At 51.1% G+C, this 18,511-nt stretch overlaps 1 protein-coding gene across 2 annotated transcripts; it reads left to right on the forward strand.

The window, feature by feature from the left end:
* Positions 1 to 1,356: 1,356 nt before the first annotated feature.
* Positions 1,357 to 18,205, forward strand: map3k21 (mitogen-activated protein kinase kinase kinase 21). Of its 2 annotated transcripts, XM_049007165.1 has the most exons (11): positions 1,357 to 3,035; positions 8,896 to 9,076; positions 9,368 to 9,516; positions 9,786 to 9,961; positions 13,128 to 13,368; positions 13,458 to 13,580; positions 13,857 to 13,961; positions 14,637 to 14,787; positions 15,169 to 15,263; positions 15,382 to 16,104; positions 16,359 to 18,205. In XM_049007165.1, the coding sequence occupies exons 1-11, from the start codon at positions 2,252 to 2,254 to the stop codon at positions 16,697 to 16,699; spliced, it is 3,069 nt and encodes a 1,022-aa protein (XP_048863122.1). In that variant the 5' UTR covers positions 1,357 to 2,251; the 3' UTR covers positions 16,700 to 18,205. The 2 variants fall into 2 exon arrangements, with proteins under 2 accessions (XP_048863122.1, XP_048863123.1); XM_049007166.1 differs by lacking the exon at positions 13,857 to 13,961.
* The last annotated feature ends 306 nt before the right edge of the window (positions 18,206 to 18,511 follow it).

The raw sequence follows: 18,511 nt of genomic DNA on the forward strand, positions 1-18,511 counted from the left end.
TTGTAGTATACGGCACGCGGGACACCGCAGGTCCCCATTTTAATCGGGTCTATTCACTTTATCATTGTCTAGGAGCTGTCAGACCATGCTATGCTGCCGTGGGTACTGTGTAGCCTACACCAAGGCTTAGAAGAAACATTATGTTCGTGTAGGAACCGCTAAGAAAAATTATCAGAGGCTCATTTTAAATTGAAGATTGTCGTCATGTGTACTTAGGCTTAGTGTAACGGGATACTCCCATTCCTCACGCGGACTGTCAGGTAGTAGTACATTAAGAGAGAATAACAGTAAGTGGCCAGCATGCAACAGTAATGACAATAAGAACATCAAGAGAAAATAACATCAAACAATAAAAAAAACACACTGAGCAATAACTAACAGTAAAGAAACGGTATCACGCAAACAAATAACATAGGCCTATAAGAATGGTGATGGTTGTTCATCTAGTCACCATGTTATAATACAGTCCGGTTATTGCTGAATTTATTGAATTTTATTTGCTATACCGATTAGGAACATAGCCAGATGAGAAACCCTCGAGTTTACCGGTTACCGGACACACCCCCCCCCCCCCCCCCCCACACACACACACACACACACACACACACACACACACACACACAGACATACACACCCACTTTTTACAAATAACACAAAAAATAAAATGAAATGCAAAACACTATTTCACTTTCTGCAAGTAGGCTAGGTAATGTACTTATAAATTCCGAATTTTAAATAATAGTATTTATAGAGAATAAATACTGTAAATTCTAGTGGCAATTATTCTTTTGACCACTGGGTTGCAGTGTTTGCAAGTCTGTCTCCGCTGTTGTACCTTTTAACCGGCTGTTACGCCGGAGCTGATTAGGGATGTGCCTTTTAGCAGTGAAATACTATCAGGGCTATCCTGAAAATATACAATTGTAAAATTTGCGAACGGAGGACAATTGCAGCATTTCAGCACGCGACCCAACACAGACACGACCTAGTGCACAGTGGTAGACAGGACATATAATTTCAGAATTATCGAGTGAACACAGATTTTAAAAAACGTATAGGCTTATATTCATGAAATTCGAGATCAGGTACGACCCGACCTCGCACACCTGGCTGTATGTGCATTGTATCAGCATCTAATACTCATGGTTGGGCATATCACATAAATTTTAAAGTATGTAATAATAAATAAATTAGTGAAACGCAGACGGCGTCATGGTGCGTGATAACCGCGGCCGTGTTTCTGCGCGATACTCCGCCTTCCACGCGTCCACGGCGCACGGAGCCCGTTACCAAGGGCTGCCCCTCCCGATGTTTTCTTCCGAGAACGCGCACGTCACGTGCGCCGGGCGCGCCAATCGGCGCGTAACACTTTCCAGCTCCCGGGTGTTGTAGGCGTCCGGGAGCGATGGCGGCGCTGCTCTGCTCACTGTTTTGAGTCGCGCTGCAGGAACTTTTCGGGACCATCGTGGCAGATCCGGTGTCCTTATTCCCCCCTCCGGAGAGTGATGGCGCTCGGCGGCTGCAGTGTGCACGATCGGGGTGAATGTGCTTTAAGAGGAGGATAAGAGATGTAGAGAGCTGCTTAAAGCGAAACTTGGAGCTTAAAGTTTTTTAAGTGTCACTACAACCAATGGGCTTGTAAGGGACGGAGAGGGGTGAGGGGTTGGACAGTGATCAAAGTTTTATGTAGTATTGCTTTTTAAAACTGTTTATAGGCTGTGTTGTGATTGGCAAAAAAACTTTCATCCAAACTTTACTTGCCTGGAACGATTAGAAGTACAGACTTTGTTACAGGTCCGCACCTGCAGTTTCACTGCTGTATAAAAGAATGTTCGCCGATCATGCGTCTTTTTAGGTGCGCGAAGTTTGGAAGTGATATTCCATCCGATCGCGCTTTTCTCACCATTTTTCTGTATCATATTTTAAGGCTTCCAGTGCTACTTTGTAAATGTTACTACTCGGGCAGTTCCAGTGAAAACTGGCTGTATCAGATGGACGACGTGGTTACTAAGTAGCCCCCGATCGGGACTTTGGAATGCCTTGAATCGGTATCAGCCAAAGCGGCGTGACTGGATCGTAACCGCGCTCACTATTATTTAATTAATACTATGTGTTTGATTTTTTTTTCTGCTTGTTTTAAGTCTTCGCTTTTCGGCGTGATCGAAACGGCCTGTTCGTTTTCTCTCTTTTTTTGCTGTAACTCTTGAACCCTGAAATCGGCACCTTATGGTGCGGCGGCACGCATCGCGACATGGATGTTTCCCGGGCCGGTTTCCCAAACGGTGAAGAGCGGCCGAGCAACGGCGGCGATCGCGGCCGGAGCGAGTCCCCCCGCAGCGCGCCTTGGCCTCACTCGGCTCCCTTGTGCCCCCGCTCGTTGTGGACCGCCGTGTTTGACTACGAAGCCAGCGGGGAGGATGAGCTCAGCCTGCGCCGGGGGGACGTGGTGGAGGTGCTGTCTAAGGATGTGGCCATATCGGGGGATGAGGGATGGTGGACCGGTAAGATTAATCGTCGGGTCGGCATATTCCCTTCCAACTACGTGACCTACCAGCCCACCATGTATCACAGACTTCCAGCCAACGGCGCTGCAGGGATGCGGGAAAATGTCCCTAACTCCCCAGTGCAAATCCCGTTCAATGAGCTGGTCCTGGAGGAGATCATCGGCGTGGGGGGGTTTGGGAAAGTCTACCGGGGCACCTGGAAGGGTCAGGAGGTGGCAGTGAAGGCAGCCCGACAAGACCCGGACAAGGACATCACTGCCACGGCGGACAGCGTCAAGCAGGAGGCGAAGCTGTTCTCCATGTTACTACACCCTAACATCATAAAGCTGGAAGGCGTCTGCTTGGATGAGCCCAATCTCTGCCTGGTCATGCAGTACGCCAGGGGGGGCACCCTGAACCGGGCGCTCACCGGGAGGAGGGTGCCCCCGCATGTCCTCGTCAGCTGGGCCGTGCAGATTGCCACGGGCATGCAGTACCTGCACGAGGAAGCTGTCGTCCCAATCATCCATCGCGACCTGAAGTCCAGTAACAGTAAGAGCCACCGGGGGGGCTGATCCGGGGGGAGGGGGGCTTTCTGGATGAAATGTGGTTTCTGTCCAAATTTAGGTCATCAGGGCACATTAGGAGGCTGTTCAAATCAGCCAGGTGTTTGAAAAACCCACCCAACGCCTCTGTGAGACACGCGGGCTGTCGTCCACCTCAAGGGTTTAGTTTTTCATCCGGGGAGTAGCTGGCAAATCTAAGATAATGTGGCACTTATTAAACTGTGTGCATGGGGCTTATTTAAACAGCGTGCGATTATTAGTGTGTGATTTGGCAATGATGTGGACAGAGCATCAGCAGTGACCCATGGCCTCACTCAGGTGATGCGAGGCGTGAGCTAAAGAGCGATAGCCGACTATAGCATCTCTCCCTGGCCATGTAGGTCTCTGGTGCTCAGTAATCCTGTATTTGACAAGGTAGCCTGGGAAGTTGTGCACTGGGAATTATGGGAAAATTCACCAATGCCGTCCAAAATGGCAAGTTGGTGATCTGCAGCTCCAGAATCTTCAGGCCCTAAATGTATTTACAAAATGTTTGCATGTATCTGTGAGCATGATGCTTTATCTTCTGTGGCTCAGCGGGTTAAGATCCTGTGTCTGTAATCAGGAAGTCGCTGGTTCAAATCCCAGGCTTGGCAAGTGATGTCACCATTCGTCCCCCTTAACCCTCAGCCTCTCCTGCTTCCTCAGTTCCACATCACTTCCAGAGTGTCTGCTAAATGAAGTTAATGCCCCCTATTTTAAAAGTAAAACATTTCTGACTCGCTAACGTCTCTGTTGAGTTACGCACGACCAAGAGCACTGGATTCATTCCCATGCTCTGAGCTGGCAGCTGATTCGTGTCCTAGAGAGACCTCTTTCGTCTGTTTTGCTCCGGGGGTTGCTGGTACGTCAGGACGGGACCTGGATCATAAAGCCAGACCGCTAACTCATGGCTAAGACGTGCCGAGTAACGGCATCAGTCACACGCTCTTAGGATTCCAGACGTCGGCGATGAGCTCGCGCTCCGCTGAGTGCAGACGTGGTCCAACATGCTGCTGTGTGCTTCAGCAGGAGTGATAACCCAAGGAGGAACTACAGCAGATGTCCACTGAAGTAACTGAGCCTCTGTATTGATTTTTGCACCCCCTCCCTTGGCACCCCGTGTGTGACACAGATGTGCTGATTACAGCCCCTCCCCCCTTCACACACACACACACACACACACACACACACACACACACACACACACACACACACAATCGGGAAATCCCTTTGCCGTCACAGACCCCCACCCCTTTGTCCACCGCAGGGTGGATGGATGGATGGGTAATTAATCCTGAAGGGAACTAGTTTACAGTAGGATTAAGATACCAAAATACAGACATTTGGATGGTTAAAAGACCTTTAGGCAGTAGCAGCGTTGGATGATGATAAATGTTTATCCCAAACCCTGGAAAATGAGGAAAATTCCGAACTCACTGAAGCAGCTCAGTGCTGAGAGGTGTACTGGTCCACGCTAACAGCCGGCCTTGGGGATGAGATGCTTATCAGTGAGCTGACCGCGGATAAAAGGGAGGGGGGGCTTGTCTTCATGCAGCATACAGTCCGGGTAGGAGAGAGTGATTTATGGTTTGGGGGAGAATCAGCAGAGGGGGGCAGTTTATTGCAAGAGGCTCGTCTTGGTGTGGAGAGTAATGTCAGCATTCTTGGTGTGTTTTTATTTGACTTGCGTTTTGAGTTTCTGAGAATCTGGACTCGTGTGGATGAGCTTGTAAACTAGTGTGCAACCAATTTTTCCCACCGTCATGTCAGTAAAGCCACCGTGATAACCCCCGACCCCCCCCCGCCCCCCCACCCCAGACTGGGTATAAAATTGCTGGACGTTCTATAGATGAATGGGCCCTTTGTAATTAACGCGGCTGTGCTCCTCTTTGAGCACCGGTCCTGTCATCTCTCGCCCCCGGCACCATCCTGCCTCCGCTGTCACCTTTAAAGCAGGTTAAATGTCACTAAATCCTCATCAAGCATCTCCCATCACCCAGCATGAGAGTCTGTGAAAGCAGTTTGCTTCTTAACTCGCAAAATGAGGAACAAACTGCCCAGGAGCAATGTTTTGTAAGCTTGCAAAATTCTGGGAATGTTCCCGTTAATTCCCACATATTTCCGTCAATGCCGGTGGAAAGTTTCCAACATGGAATATTTCCAAAATTCCTCAGCTTCACTTTCCATGCAATGGAAAGTTTCCAGAAATTTTCCGCCCCTCTGCAACCCTAATATTTTGCTTCTGGGGTCACAGCTCTGTCGCAGGTCCGTGGTTCCACCATGTGTCCTCATGTGCGGCTCTATCGGTCACTATAACATCAGCTAAGCAGTATAGTGACCCATCTCGGTTTCACGTTAAAGACTGTCTGGCAGAACCACGCATGAGTTCTTCACAAACACTTTTATTTCATGTTAGCTTCCCATGTAGTGGGCCTATGGTTTGGGTTCCTCACAGAATCGTGTGAGAACAGCGGATGTGCGACCTGCCTGGGTGGGTTGGAACCCTGGTCACCTGGTGGACATCTGATGAGAGATGAAGGGATCATTCAAACAAGAAAACGGGGGTTCAGAAGGAGGGTGAAGATGGCGGTGTGGGAGTCTGCGGGGTCCGGCTGAACTAAATCTTGTGTGTTACTTGCTTTAATGCCGCTGTGGGAATAGCGTGAGGTGTTACTTTTCCATGATTCCTGTTGTCATGTATTCTTTCCTCCGTGTGTAATTCTGCTCTGTGACCCTTTCGAACAGAAACGTGAGGATCACACTCATCAGGAACAGCCCCCGATCGCTGGATGTCCTCCGTAAATCTAGCGCGAGCTGGAGTTGATAAATTTGCTGCATGTTCATCTTCCTTTTTAATGACAGCATTTCGTGGTCCCTGCTCATATTCATTCTGCTTTGTCGACTGTTTGGACAAAACTCCCTCTAAGCAATTTATATTTTGATGAGAGCCTACTGTGGAGCGTAAATCTGGCTAAAATATTCTGTACATGCAGTTTTGTTCGAACCTCAGCGGTTTGCTGGTCAGGCTGAAACTCAGGTCGGCTGTGTGTGTTCGTTCGCAAGAGAGATGGTGGGAGAGAGAGAAGGACCTGTGACAGGATGTGAATTGGGTTTAGGGTTTGTTCAGCTGGATCTGGCCACACAACAGAATTATCTGTGGGTCACTGTCACACTGCCGGGTCAGAGTTTTGGAAAGAGAGGGAGACAGTGGATCACTGCCACTGTAGTTTCAGTCTTAAACGCGCAACTGAGAATTATGAATCTGCCTTTGTGTTTATCTGCACATGCCTTTGTAAACCTGATGGAAACTATTGATTAGAGGCTTTTGTCTTTTCAGTGTTAGATGTTATTCCAGAAGCAACTTTCTCAATTTGTAACCTCTGAAGAGTGACTTCCGTTTCTGCGAGGGTCTGCCAGAACACTGGAATGTTTTGAAGGACCGAGCTTTGCATTTGTATTCAGTTATTCCAGAGTTTCTAAGAAACCATTGGTATTGTCACAGTTTAGCTCAGATGTTGGTTTCTGTGTGTTTTTTTTCCCCACTCAGTTGTTTTGGTAAATCCGGCTCGCAGTTAATTTTAGACTGAAAGTAAAGTTAAGACTTTCTTTTGTACGAGAGCTGAACCTGCCCCCCGCCGTGACTGGGGTTTGGGTGTGTTCCCATGCGCTGGAGGGGGGGGGTTCTCTTCTCTTTTCACTGCCCTTGTGGAATTTGGGTGCCCTGGAGTTGAAGGGTCATTTATTTTCAGCAGGTTTCTTATTGCCGTTTGCACCTTGAAGGCGACGTGTGGAAATGTGTCTGTGCCCCCCATCCTCAGACGGCAATCCAGTGCCATCCTGACTGAGACACAGCCTGTCACGCCATTCGCTGTGCGTATTTCCCTGTAATAGTGTAATCAAATGCAAAACCCACGATACTGTGAGGGTCTCCTCCCCCCTGGCCGTGCCCCCCCCCCCCCCCCCCAGTTAAGACAATACGGTTTGTCTGTGGCACACAAACGCCACTGCTGGCTGACAGGCGTTAAAGCCGCTTGTGTTTGGTTTGTCCCAGTTTGGTGCGTCCAGAACCCAGCACTGCCCCCCCCCCCCCCCCCCCCCACTCGCTGACTCTGCAGAACCGCGGCTTAAAAAAATATCAAGAAGTCACTGAAATTGTCTGCCTTTGTACGGCCTAATCTTTTAATACCTCGGCGGAGGGGCAGCGCTAATGAGAGGGCAGCCGCTCTGCATGCACTTTCACAATGGAGCGGTCAAGCGCCTGTTGCTAAGCGACGCCGCCTGCCGGAATGCTCCGACTCCGGGCCATGCAAGCCTCATTTTCAATATATTTAATCTCCCCCAGGCATGCTGTTTGGGTGTTTTTGCCCCCCCCCCAGATTCCTCCTGATTGGGGATGGCCAGCGACCTCCCCTTGTCTGGCATCCCGAAACCTGGCTCCTGGCCAGCTCTCGCGACGCGCGCGATCTCATAGTTTCGGGCTCGGAGATGCGAAGGTCGTGGAATGCCAGGAATGTGTTTGACCGCTCGCTCCAGCGCACGCTGAGCAGGGACAGCGGTGTCCCGGACCAACGCGAGGCGACTCCCTGCCCCTCCACCCCCACCCCGAGTTACCGTAAATTCCAGGGGCTGTTTGGGGGTGTCTGGGGGCTCTTTCAGGTTTTGGGCCCCCGCTGTTTGATGGAGGGGGTGTGCTTAGCTATCCCCATGGCCTCTTCCTCGGACGGGAGCTGGTGAAAGACGGACCGTGATGCGGAAAACTGTTTATTTCGGCAGCTGTGCTCGGCAAAGCGTTGGGAATCTCACAAGGCAGAAGTTTATCAGGAGCTGAAGCTCCTTTTTTGCCCGTTTTCCATCGTTTGACTGTAATATAACTATATGTCCGCATTAACTGAATATCTGTTTTGAGACGTTTTTTCCTGCAGTGAAGACCCTCTGTTTCCGCGTCACGTTTGCTCTGCTGCCTTTTCTCACCAGCGTCATAGTTTACTTGAAACTCAGGTGCGGTAAAAGATTCTGAAAAGCATCCTCGTCGATCATGTGACTGTCGGCTGACTTTGCCGGGGGATTTTTCTGCTGTACGATTGTTTTGTTTATCGGATGGAGACGTGTTATCAGGAACGCGGCTGGCTGGATTAATGCTGCGGAACCGGTTTGTTGGAATGTGGGCCTTCGCCCTCCCCCTACAGGAAGACATCTGGCATGAAGCTATGCTGTCCCGCCATGGCAATGACAAATGAAACGCACCAATCAGGGCTTCTCTCGCTCGGGAGAGCCAATCAGAAATGAGTCGTGTGACTCAATCCAAAAATAAAACCTCGGGGGCGCCATCCTTGAATGTATCCATCCCCTTTTCTGAACTGCCGCCCTCCCTTGATAAACAACGTTTTCAGCTATTGGCTGAGCTTCAGGTGGAGTCAAGACTACTTATCAGCTGTTTGTCTGAGGTAGATTAATATTAATCATCAGCCCGTGGGATGTGGGTAAGTTACGTGGGTGAAAAAGAGGCCTTTTGTTCCGTGAGACACGCCTGTGGAATGTAAACTGCCACACCGATAATGGGGTTTCTACTACATCCGCGACACCGTCAGAGGTTGAAGGACACCGATAACCGAATGGTACCACGGGACGTCGCTGGCAGAAACAGCCATAATATTTCCATATAAGGGTCTTTAGGATTCAAGCGATTCTGCTCAGGTAGAGACGATGTTCTGAGAGGTCAGAGTGAAGTAAGAGTAGGGATAGCGCTGTCTGCACATTATAAGCCCCGCCCCTCCGCTGTCTCTGACGATTTCCCGCCCCGCTTAACACGTTGCCCCGCTTTCCAGTTCTGCTCCTGGAGAAGATCGAGAATGACGACATCGGGAAGAAGACGCTGAAGATCACGGACTTCGGCCTCGCGCGGGAGTGGCACAAGACGACCAAGATGAGCGCGGCTGGTACCTACTCCTGGATGGCGCCTGAGGTCATCAAGTCCTCGCTCTTCTCCAAGGGGAGCGACGTATGGAGGTGAGGCCAAGGCCGTGGCGCAGTGTACGGTGCTGATGGAGGCCTTGAGGGGGCGTTTCAGAGACGTGTCCAAGCCTGACAGGATCCTTACATGACTTACTGACTGCGGCTACAGCCTGGGGGGTCCACTAGTGTCTCTCCTCCACCTTTAATCAGTATCGTTTTTGCTTGACTGGGCTTAGGGAACAGTGCAGTCCCTGATACCCAAGGTGGCCCCTGTGTGATCTTTTGGGGGGTGGGCTTTGGGTCTGTCAACCTGAAGCCACATCCTTCTCTGTCATCCCCCCACAGCTATGGCGTGCTGCTATGGGAGCTGCTGACGGGCGAGGTGCCGTACCGCGGTATCGACGGCCTGGCTGTGGCCTACGGCGTCGCTGTTAACAAGCTGACCCTGCCGATCCCCTCCACCTGCCCCGAGCCCTTTGCCAAGCTCATGGAAGGTACAGTGTGCCGAGGGGTCATGGGAAGGCTGAGTGTGAGTTATATTTCGGTGAATAGTTTGCTACATGCTGCAAGCACCAGGGATTCCTTTCTCAGCAAAATGTAGACAAAGATTTCTTTCGGGATTAAAGGGTAGCTGGTTTCCCCCCATTCAAGGTATTGAGCTCAGGAGCACCTGTGTCAACAGCAGTTTGAGGCTGGGGAGGCACTTTGATCTGGAAGAGGCAGTCTTGACTTTTTTTTTCCCTCCTCCTCTTGCTTTCTCCAGAATGCTGGGAACCAGACCCTCACGTCCGGCCCTCATTCGCTGCCATCTTGGAGCAGCTGACGGTCATCGAGGAGGCCGTCATGGCAACCATGCCACAGGACTCCTTCCACTCCATGCAGGAGGACTGGAGGCTGGAGATCCAGGAGATGTTCGATGAGCTGCGGACCAAGGAGAAGGTGGGGGGGGTGGGGGGGGCTGCCTGACCGATATCGATGCTGCAGACGCGTATCCTCAGCTGGCCCTGGGAAACAGGGCAGGTCACCCAGTTCTAACCTCACTTTTTATAACATTTTTCATGCAGTTACTCTCACTAAATCGCTTTGAGATTCCTTTCACTATTGGTTGCGAAACTTGTGCTGGTACGAAAGTGAGGGAGCTAATCCTGTAAAAAAGGCAGATTGTTGGATACCTCCCCTTCCAGTTGGAATCGGCACCTCTCGTTAAGTCCGGGGATCAGCCCGACTTCCGATAACGCGTGTGAAAGGCGACCGGGGGCATCGACAACCACACAAATGACCTCAACTCAAAAACTCCTCCTTTTTTGCTTTTAATTGGTTACTTTTGGAGGCAAACTAGTTGTGGGCTTAACAAAGCCGGCTATTAGCAATGAAATGGGTTGTGCCCCCCCCCACCGTTAAAACCATAAGCCCCTTCTTCATTCAGACGCCTCCTTAAACAGGATTTGTAATCACTCTATTGGGAGACGCAGTGTGGTTGTAGCGCACTCTCCGCAAACAGCACAACACGCTAAAGCAGCTTGATATTTTTTGTACTTGTTGCTCTCCCCCCATCCTGTGGCTCAGGAGTGGCCAGTTTGAGGTGGGACACCGTGGAGGGGTTGTCACAGTGGACACGACACGACTGAAACACGCTACAGTGGACATGTTAATCCCTTAGGCCTGTCGTCATACTTGCGGTCTCCAAACGTGTTGCTGGTGGGGGTGTGGGATGCTTGCTTGGCTGTTGTATAAGCCCCCCCTCCCTCGAGTTGCTGGGTGCCGCCGTTTTCAGGTGTGGCGTTGATTACTGGGTTGTCTGTCTAATTATGGGAGACTCTTCCCATGTCGGTGCTGAGGATTAGTGCTTTGCATATGAATGTGTCTGCAAGCACCTCCACTGGAGAATGTCTGTCAAAACAGTAATTTTGTGCCAGTTTTGACTCCTCCCACGCCCAGGCCACCCGCTCTATGAACGTTTTGCACGCGAGTGTATTGTTGTGCGTGGAGACGCCCTGGAGGCTTAGAGGCGCTGAGCATAGAGAAGGCAGGGAAGAAGGCTGCCCCCCCCCCCCCCATAAAGCCGCTCAGAATCAGACGGAGAAAAGAAGGTGTTTTCTGGCCTAAGAATTGAAACATATAAGGAATGTGGTGTTAAATATAACATGCAGCACAGTTAACACATATATAGACATGGAATTTTACACTAGACTGTCTAGGAGCAACATGGAGTGGAATGGAGGCTGATTAAATAAAATGTGGATGTAAATAAACAGGGAAGAGTTACGGTTACGTTTTATATTCATTTCTTCAGCAGACGCTTCTGTGCGAAGTGGCGCCCGAGTGAGACAGACGGTGTGCGGCACAGAAATGGCCCACAGGCTGCACTTGCTGTGACCTCATGGTGACTGTGCTGGTGACTGTGCTGGTGACTGTGCTGGTGACTGTGCTGAGCCACACCACAGGTTACCTGGCTTCAGCCCTACACTGTTTCTCCACTCAAATATCTGACTAAACGGGTTAAAGCTTTTGTGTGAAGCTGAGGACACTGTGACCTCTCGAGAGCCCCCCACCCCTGTGACAAAGGTCATGCACCCCATAGCGCCCTCCCCCCGGTTATAAGTAAAGTCCCGGCCACACAAAGGAGTTCCCGGCTTTTGTCTTCTGCCTCGTTACGAGTCGTTACGTGGGGGGCACTCAGGTGTGCGCGGCGAGAGGCTGGCTGGCAGTAAAATCACTTGCGTCACCTGTTTTTAAATTTTTTTTCGTTCTCTCAGGCATTTGAGGCAGCTTGTGGAACATTGTTACTCCACAAAGAAATCTATAATCTTCTCATTGTTTCGATAATTTCCACAACCAGTCACGGACATGTCCCACAGACTCCCCCCACCCACGAAACCTCTTCATTTACATGACCACAGACTCCTGTAAACTTCTCATTGACGTGACTGCAGACTCCGCCCCCTGAAAGCTCACTGATGTACCAGACTCCGCCCTCTAATCTTTTCACTGACGTAACCACAGACTCCACCTGCCTATAACCCCTTGGTGGGCAGTGTGTGGCTCAGTGGGCTAAGCCTGTGTGCCTGTAATCAGAAGGTCGTTGGTTCAAACCCTCAGCACGTCTGCGGGTCCTTGAGTGAGGCCCTTAACCCCCAGCTGCCTGGGTGCCCAAACAAGTGGCTGCCCTTTGCGGATGGCTTACTCTACAAAGAGGGAGGCGTGAAAACAATTTCCCCACAGGGACAATAAAGAATCAATTATTATTATTATTATTATCCACATGTGACATGTGACCATGCGCTCCGCCCCATATAACCAGCTCACTGACGTAACCACAGACTCCACCCCCCTGTAACCTCGCTGACATGTGACCATGTGCTCCGCCCCATATAACCACCTCACTGACGTAACCAGACTCCACCCCCTGTAACCTCGCTGACATGTGACCATGCGCTCCGCCCCATATAACCACCTCACTGACGTAACCACAGACTCCACCCCCTGTAACCTCGCTGACATGTGAGCATGCGCTCCGCCCCATATAACCACCTCACTGACGTAACCACAGACTCCACCCCCTGTAACCTCGCTGACATGTGACCATGTGCTCCGCCCCATGTAACCACCTCACTGACGTAACCACAGACTCCACCCCCTGTAACCTCGCTGACATGTGACCATGCGCTCCGCCCCATATAACCACCTCACTGACGTAACCACAGACTCCACCCCCTGTAACCTCGCTGACATGTGACCATGCGCTCCGCCCCATATAACCACAGACTCCACCCCCTGTAACCTCGCTGACATGTGACCATGTGCTCCGCCCCATGTAACCACCTCATTGACGTAACCACTGACGTAACCACAGACTCCACCCCCTGTAACCTCGCTGACATGTGACCATGCGCTCCGCCCCATGTAACCACCTCACTGACGTAACCACAGACTCCACCCCCTGTAACCTCGCTGACATGTGACCATGCGCTCCGCCCCATATAACCACAGACTCCACCCCCTGTAACCTCGCTGACATGTGACCATGCGCTCCACCCCATGTAACCACCTCACTGACGTAACCACAGACTCCACCCCCTGTAACCTCCCTGCCGTGCCCCTGCAGGAGCTGCGCTCACGCGAGGAGGAGTTGACGCGGGCAGCGCTGCAGCAGAAGTCGCAGGAGGAGCTGCTGAAGCGCAGGGAGCAGCAGCTGGCGGAGCGCGAGATCAACGTGCTGGAGCGGGAGCTCAACATCCTCATCTTCCAGCTGAACAAGGACAAGCCCAACGTCAAGAAGAGGAAGGGCAAGTTTAGGCGGAGCCGGCTTAAGCTGAAGGATGGGAACCGCATCAGCCTGCCGTCGGGTAAGCGGCCCCGGTCTGGGCCGACTGGGACGCGCTCACTGAGCCCTGGGTCGCTTCCAGGGAGTCGTCACTGGTATCGTTCCCCTCAGATTTCCAGCACAAGATCACCGTCCAGGCCTCGCCTACCATGGACAAGAGGCGGAGCCTCAACAGCAACACGTCCAGCCCCCCCAGCAGCCCAACCCCCATCCCCCGCCTGCGTGCCATCCAGTGTAAGTGCCAGGTGGTCGTATGTTTATGGAGGAAGCTGACCACATCTGGATCGAGAAAGTTTAAAAGTAAAAAGTACCCCAGCCCTTCTGTCTGTCATCGAAATGCAGCCGTAGCACCCAGTCAATGAAGAATTTTAGAGACACTAAGTGTGTTAAGCTTTTCTCAGATATGCAACATCAGACGAATCGAATTATTAGTCCTTTGTGTTAATGGCATTTCCCCAGTAGGGGTTATCCGGACGCCCCTCACAGTTTGGTCATATTTCTTCCCCTCAGTGAGCACCCCCACTGACCCTGCCAGGAGGGACAGTATGTATGTTTACCACCAGGAAGTGGATATGACAAGCGAGTGTGCGCCCCCTGCTGGGCTTAGAAAAAAAGGCAAGCTGATGCAACTGGTGCATTTTGGGAACGAAGGGAAAAAAATATATACGTGATTGGCCAACTGAAATTTCGGGCTCTGTGGATGGCGGTCTGCTTCAGCGGGCTCCTGTGGACCGTCTGCAGGTGTGGGAGAGAGGTTGTGATCGGGGATTTTCTGAATGGAAAAATATTCGACTGAAATCATGTCAGTTTTAACTGGTGACTTGGAGATGATTGGTTGGATGGTGACTGGCTGCCCTCAGCACCCAGACACCTCTGTAAGGCAGACCTTGTCTATACTTTAATGTCTGATCGTAGCTCCAAAAGGCACATAACATGTGCAAAAACAGCAATAAATTATCTGGTGCTACATTCTGTTTCACTCCGGGCACAGTGATTTGTTTAATACATCTGTAAATTATTGTTAGGTGTATCTAAGACTGTTTAAAGTTTGGTAGTTAAATTATTGTGTCCACTATATATATATATATTAGGGCCACTTGAATGTGTAGTATTCACAAGGTCTGCTTTAACCCAGAAAATCAGCCCTTTGCTTCGAGCCGGAAGCTGATTTTTCTCCAGCGAATGGTGGCGGCTTTTCCTCTCAAATTCCGGAGTCGCACCGACGGCTCTGATTACCTCTCTGGGGTCTCCCCGGCGATCGTGACGGCGCGCCCTCTTTCCCGGGTGCAGTGACCCTGGACGAGAGCAACCGGACATGGGGGCGGAGCACGATGTACAAGCAGGAGGAGTTCGAGGACGTAAGGAAGGGCTTCCGGAAGAAGGGCCGGACGTGGGGGCCGAGTTCTCTCCAGGCTAAGGAGCGCGCCGGTGCCACTGACAGGTGCGACCGTAGCCGGCTCTGTACCCGTCACTGAGAAACCTTGGGGTTCTGTTACACGGTTCTGTTACACGGTTCTGTTACACCAGTTGGTGGGAAATTCCCACTGGATGTGGCTGCATGTAATGTTTAGCTTGGCTTGCATTTCCTTTACAGCCACACATGAAATTGTAACGTCTGCCATCTTGCTGACAGCTTATAGCTTATAAACCCAGCATCAGAATCGCATCAATCCAGCAGCCTCTTTGTTGGCCCCTAAACCCAGTGATGCGATCCCCCCCCCCCCCCCCCCCGGCCGTGTGGCTGTTATGTACTGCCTGCCTCACTTACATGCCGCTTCAGACGAACTCGTCTGTCATTGTAAATCCCCTGTAATCTTGGCAGGGTCAGGCCGCTCTCTGACGGCAACAACCCCTGGTCCACCAGCTTGATGAAGACCCAGAAGTCTGTCCCTCTAGCTGCGCTGTTCGCCGAGCAGGGTGAGTGGCATGACATCAGCCGTGCGGCGCCACCTTGTGGCATGGAGGTCTCATGCTTGCAGTCGCTGTTTATTATATTATTAATCAATCAGTGAGTTAATCCATTAATTGGCCCCAGGGACGAACATGGACAGGGGGTACGCTGCAGAAGGCCCCGATGCCGTCAAACCAAAGCAGGTGAAGCTGCCCAGTCAAGTGTATATCGATCTACCTCTGTGGAGTGACGAGCAGCGAGAGACAGGGGGCGCTGCGGACAGCCTGGAGGACCCCGGCACCTCCACCAGCTCAGCCAGCACCACGCCACAGGTCACGCCTACCAATAGCCTGAAGAGGGCGCCAACGCGTCGGCGGACGGATGCGGCGCTCTGGGGCTGCGCGTCGCTACTGGCTTCCATGGCGCTGGGCTTTGACCTTCGTGAGGCCCTCAAGGGCCCATCGCCTGAGGAGGCGCCAGAGCCACGAGAAGAGAAGAAGAGGAAGGAGGGCCTCTTCCAGCGTGCCGCCCGCCTCCGGAGAAGTACCAGCCCCCCCAGTGGGGGGCGCTCTCGCAAGGAGGAGGCATCTCCGGGCCCCCTCCACGGTCCCGGTCCCGCCAGCCTACTAGCCATGTCCTCCATCTCCGAGTGTGACTCCACACGATGCCTCATACAGCCAGACTCCGAAGGTGCTGATCACGTATCTGCAAAGGAGGTGCCGCCTGGAACCACAGCGGAGTACAGGGCCCACCCCTGCACCCGGGGAAGCGGGACGGCCACTAAGCCTGAGGCCCCGCCCCCAGCCCCAGCAGGGACTAACTCCAAGCTGCGCAGGAAGAAATCAGCCCCAGTTCTCTGTTACAACAGTGAGTGACATGGCGCCCTCTGCCGGCAGACTTGTGACATGCAGTGCTGCCAAAAAGCTTACGACAGACAGAAACAATCTGTTTCATTAATCCAGCTTTCTACTGCTTAATCTGATCAGCTTTGAAAGGGACGTTCAACTTAGTCATATTTTAAAATCATCCTGTAGTTAGTTGTGTAGTAATGGTATAAGTTAGTTGTGTAGTAATGGTATAAGTTAGTTGTGTTCACCATCTGTCTCTGTCTCACTCTCCAGCTAATGGTACCTCAGGTTTTCATGTGACCCCCCTGGCACCCCCGTCTCCCGGCCCCGCCTCCGAGCGAGGCCCCCCTAGCAACGGCATATCCAGGCCACGGCCCTCGTCCCTGCGGGGCCGACCGCACACCTGGGGCCTCCTGCGGGGCCGCCACAAGAGCACCTCGCTGGGCCGCCACGCCGGAGAGAAGCACGCGCGGGATCTGGCCGGCGTGGGCTGTTCGCTGCTGGACGTGGACACCGAGGGACAGAAGCGAGACTGCACCGTCCCCCTGTGCCGCATGCAGAGCGCCCCCAGCAGGCCCTCTGTGTACGAACTGGAGAAAGAGTTCCTGTCCTAGTGGAAACTGCCTCAAACCGCCCTGTAATGAGATGGGGCAGAACCTGGTGCACGGCATTGTGGGAAAAATACTCACCCTGCCACATTTGATCTGGGACCAGTGCTGATTATTTTTATACGAGGCACATTATTTATGTACGTGTCCTTTAATACTTTCTCCGCTAATTTAATAAGAGGACACCATGCCAGTTGAAAAAGACACATTCCGGTTTCATTCTTTCTGGAGTCTTCAAATGAGACGCTTGGTGCGTCTGAAACTAGCCTGTGTGTCGACATGCACGTGTTCTGTTAGGCTGTTGAACGAAAATAGAACTTTTTCTTGTCTGTCCTTTGCTGCACTGTCGTCATGATCAGTTTTGTGTTTAGTTAAATGCAGTGTTTGTTTTTGTTCAGTTTCGTTTTCGTTTACAGTTCGGAGCTCTAGCGATAATATTTGGATGTGACATGTTGGGTTCAGTTACCCTAAATTGTCCCTGCGGCTGCTGTTAATGATTGTGTGCTTTACTGTGTAAATTATTATGGAGAAAAAGAACAAAACAGGTTTAAAAGCCTTTGATCTCCGACCCTCTACTGAACAAATGGTGGATCGTTCTGAACCGGCTTACAGTAACTGAGAAGGGGATCTTTACGCTGCATTACAGAGGTACTCATTTGCTGAGTAGCCCAGTTTTAATGTGGGTTCTTGGCGATGATTTTCTTACTGTGTGGAAATGCTTCTGACGTCGGTCAGAATTGATGAGATCGGCACTGCAGGTCCAGGTGATGTAGAACATAAAGTGAAACTGATGTAAGTAAAATAAGTGTCTAATATTCTGGCTGTAGTCAGATAGCCAGTTTTAATCCTCAGTGCATTGATTATACTCAAAATTTTTGTACTTTGCGTTTTTTTTTTTTTTTTAAATGAAAGTTAAGGTATACATTTTCCAGAACTTGCTGCACCTTCCCACTGAGGGATAGTTAAGCCGTAGGCAGTATTGAAGATTGTGGACACCTGTATGTTCACTCTCGTTTCTGCAGCGCCGTCGTGTAGGTGATGTGCGACGTGAACACCGTGCTGCACCAGACAGTGATCCCTCCAGCTTCCAGTGTGTTTTTTTACAGTGTTGTCTACCATTCGGTGAGGACCAGAGGTTCCGCATAATACACCCACGCTGACATGGTACTGTACTTTCATCAGTCGATAAGAGGGTCTAGTGTGTCCTGGACAGACACCTGCTTGGGCCCTCCACGCAGAAAATTAGACTATGCAAAGGACTGATTAATGTCTGTTTGGAAGTTAGAAGCTCCCAGAAAGAGCTCAGCCCTCCGATGTCCCTCAAAGTTCTCACCCCAATCTCTCCAGTGTGGGGATACAATCAAGCTTAGAGTATTTTATGCCTTTTATATTCACTCCTGTAATTAAACGCTTCCTCCTACCTGCTCCAGGTACTGGAAACGCTTTTGGAAAAAACTGGTTTTTAACAAGCTGTAAGTATTGATTATATTAAAGTGACATCATTAAATATAATGTCGAAGTGCTTTTTTGGCATGGGTTAGGGTTAGACGTGTTGGGAGCTCGAGTGCACGTCCTGTCTTTCTTAAATGAAGTGCAACTTCAAACTTGTGTTTGATTTTTGAATACTGTGAGAATCGGGAATCTGCCGGTATTCCAGGTGTAATGACTAGATCAATACCTGCAAAGAACAACTTTGTGAAAATGGTTCTGACTCCGGCTGGTGAGGGGTCGTGTCCTCCCTCCTGTCTGTTCAGTCTCGTCTGTTGTTTCTCAGTCAACAGTGTACATCTCTATGGAGAAATGCTGCCAAGTTCCACA

Source organism: Brienomyrus brachyistius, chromosome 3 (assembly GCF_023856365.1).
Source record: "Brienomyrus brachyistius isolate T26 chromosome 3, BBRACH_0.4, whole genome shotgun sequence".
Taxonomy (NCBI): domain Eukaryota; kingdom Metazoa; phylum Chordata; class Actinopteri; order Osteoglossiformes; family Mormyridae; genus Brienomyrus; species Brienomyrus brachyistius.

Bases quoted from the DNA above. Each gene is read 5' to 3' on its own strand.
- map3k21 (XM_049007165.1), top strand. From the start codon at position 2,252: ATGGATGTTTCCCGGGCCGGTTTCCCAAACGGTGAAGAGCGGCCGAGC. The intron at 13,962-14,636 runs GCAAGCTGATGC...TCCCGGGTGCAG, and splicing joins TGCTGGGCTTAGAAAAAAAG to TGACCCTGGACGAGAGCAAC. The intron at 15,264-15,381 runs GTGAGTGGCATG...AATTGGCCCCAG, and splicing joins TGCGCTGTTCGCCGAGCAGG to GGACGAACATGGACAGGGGG.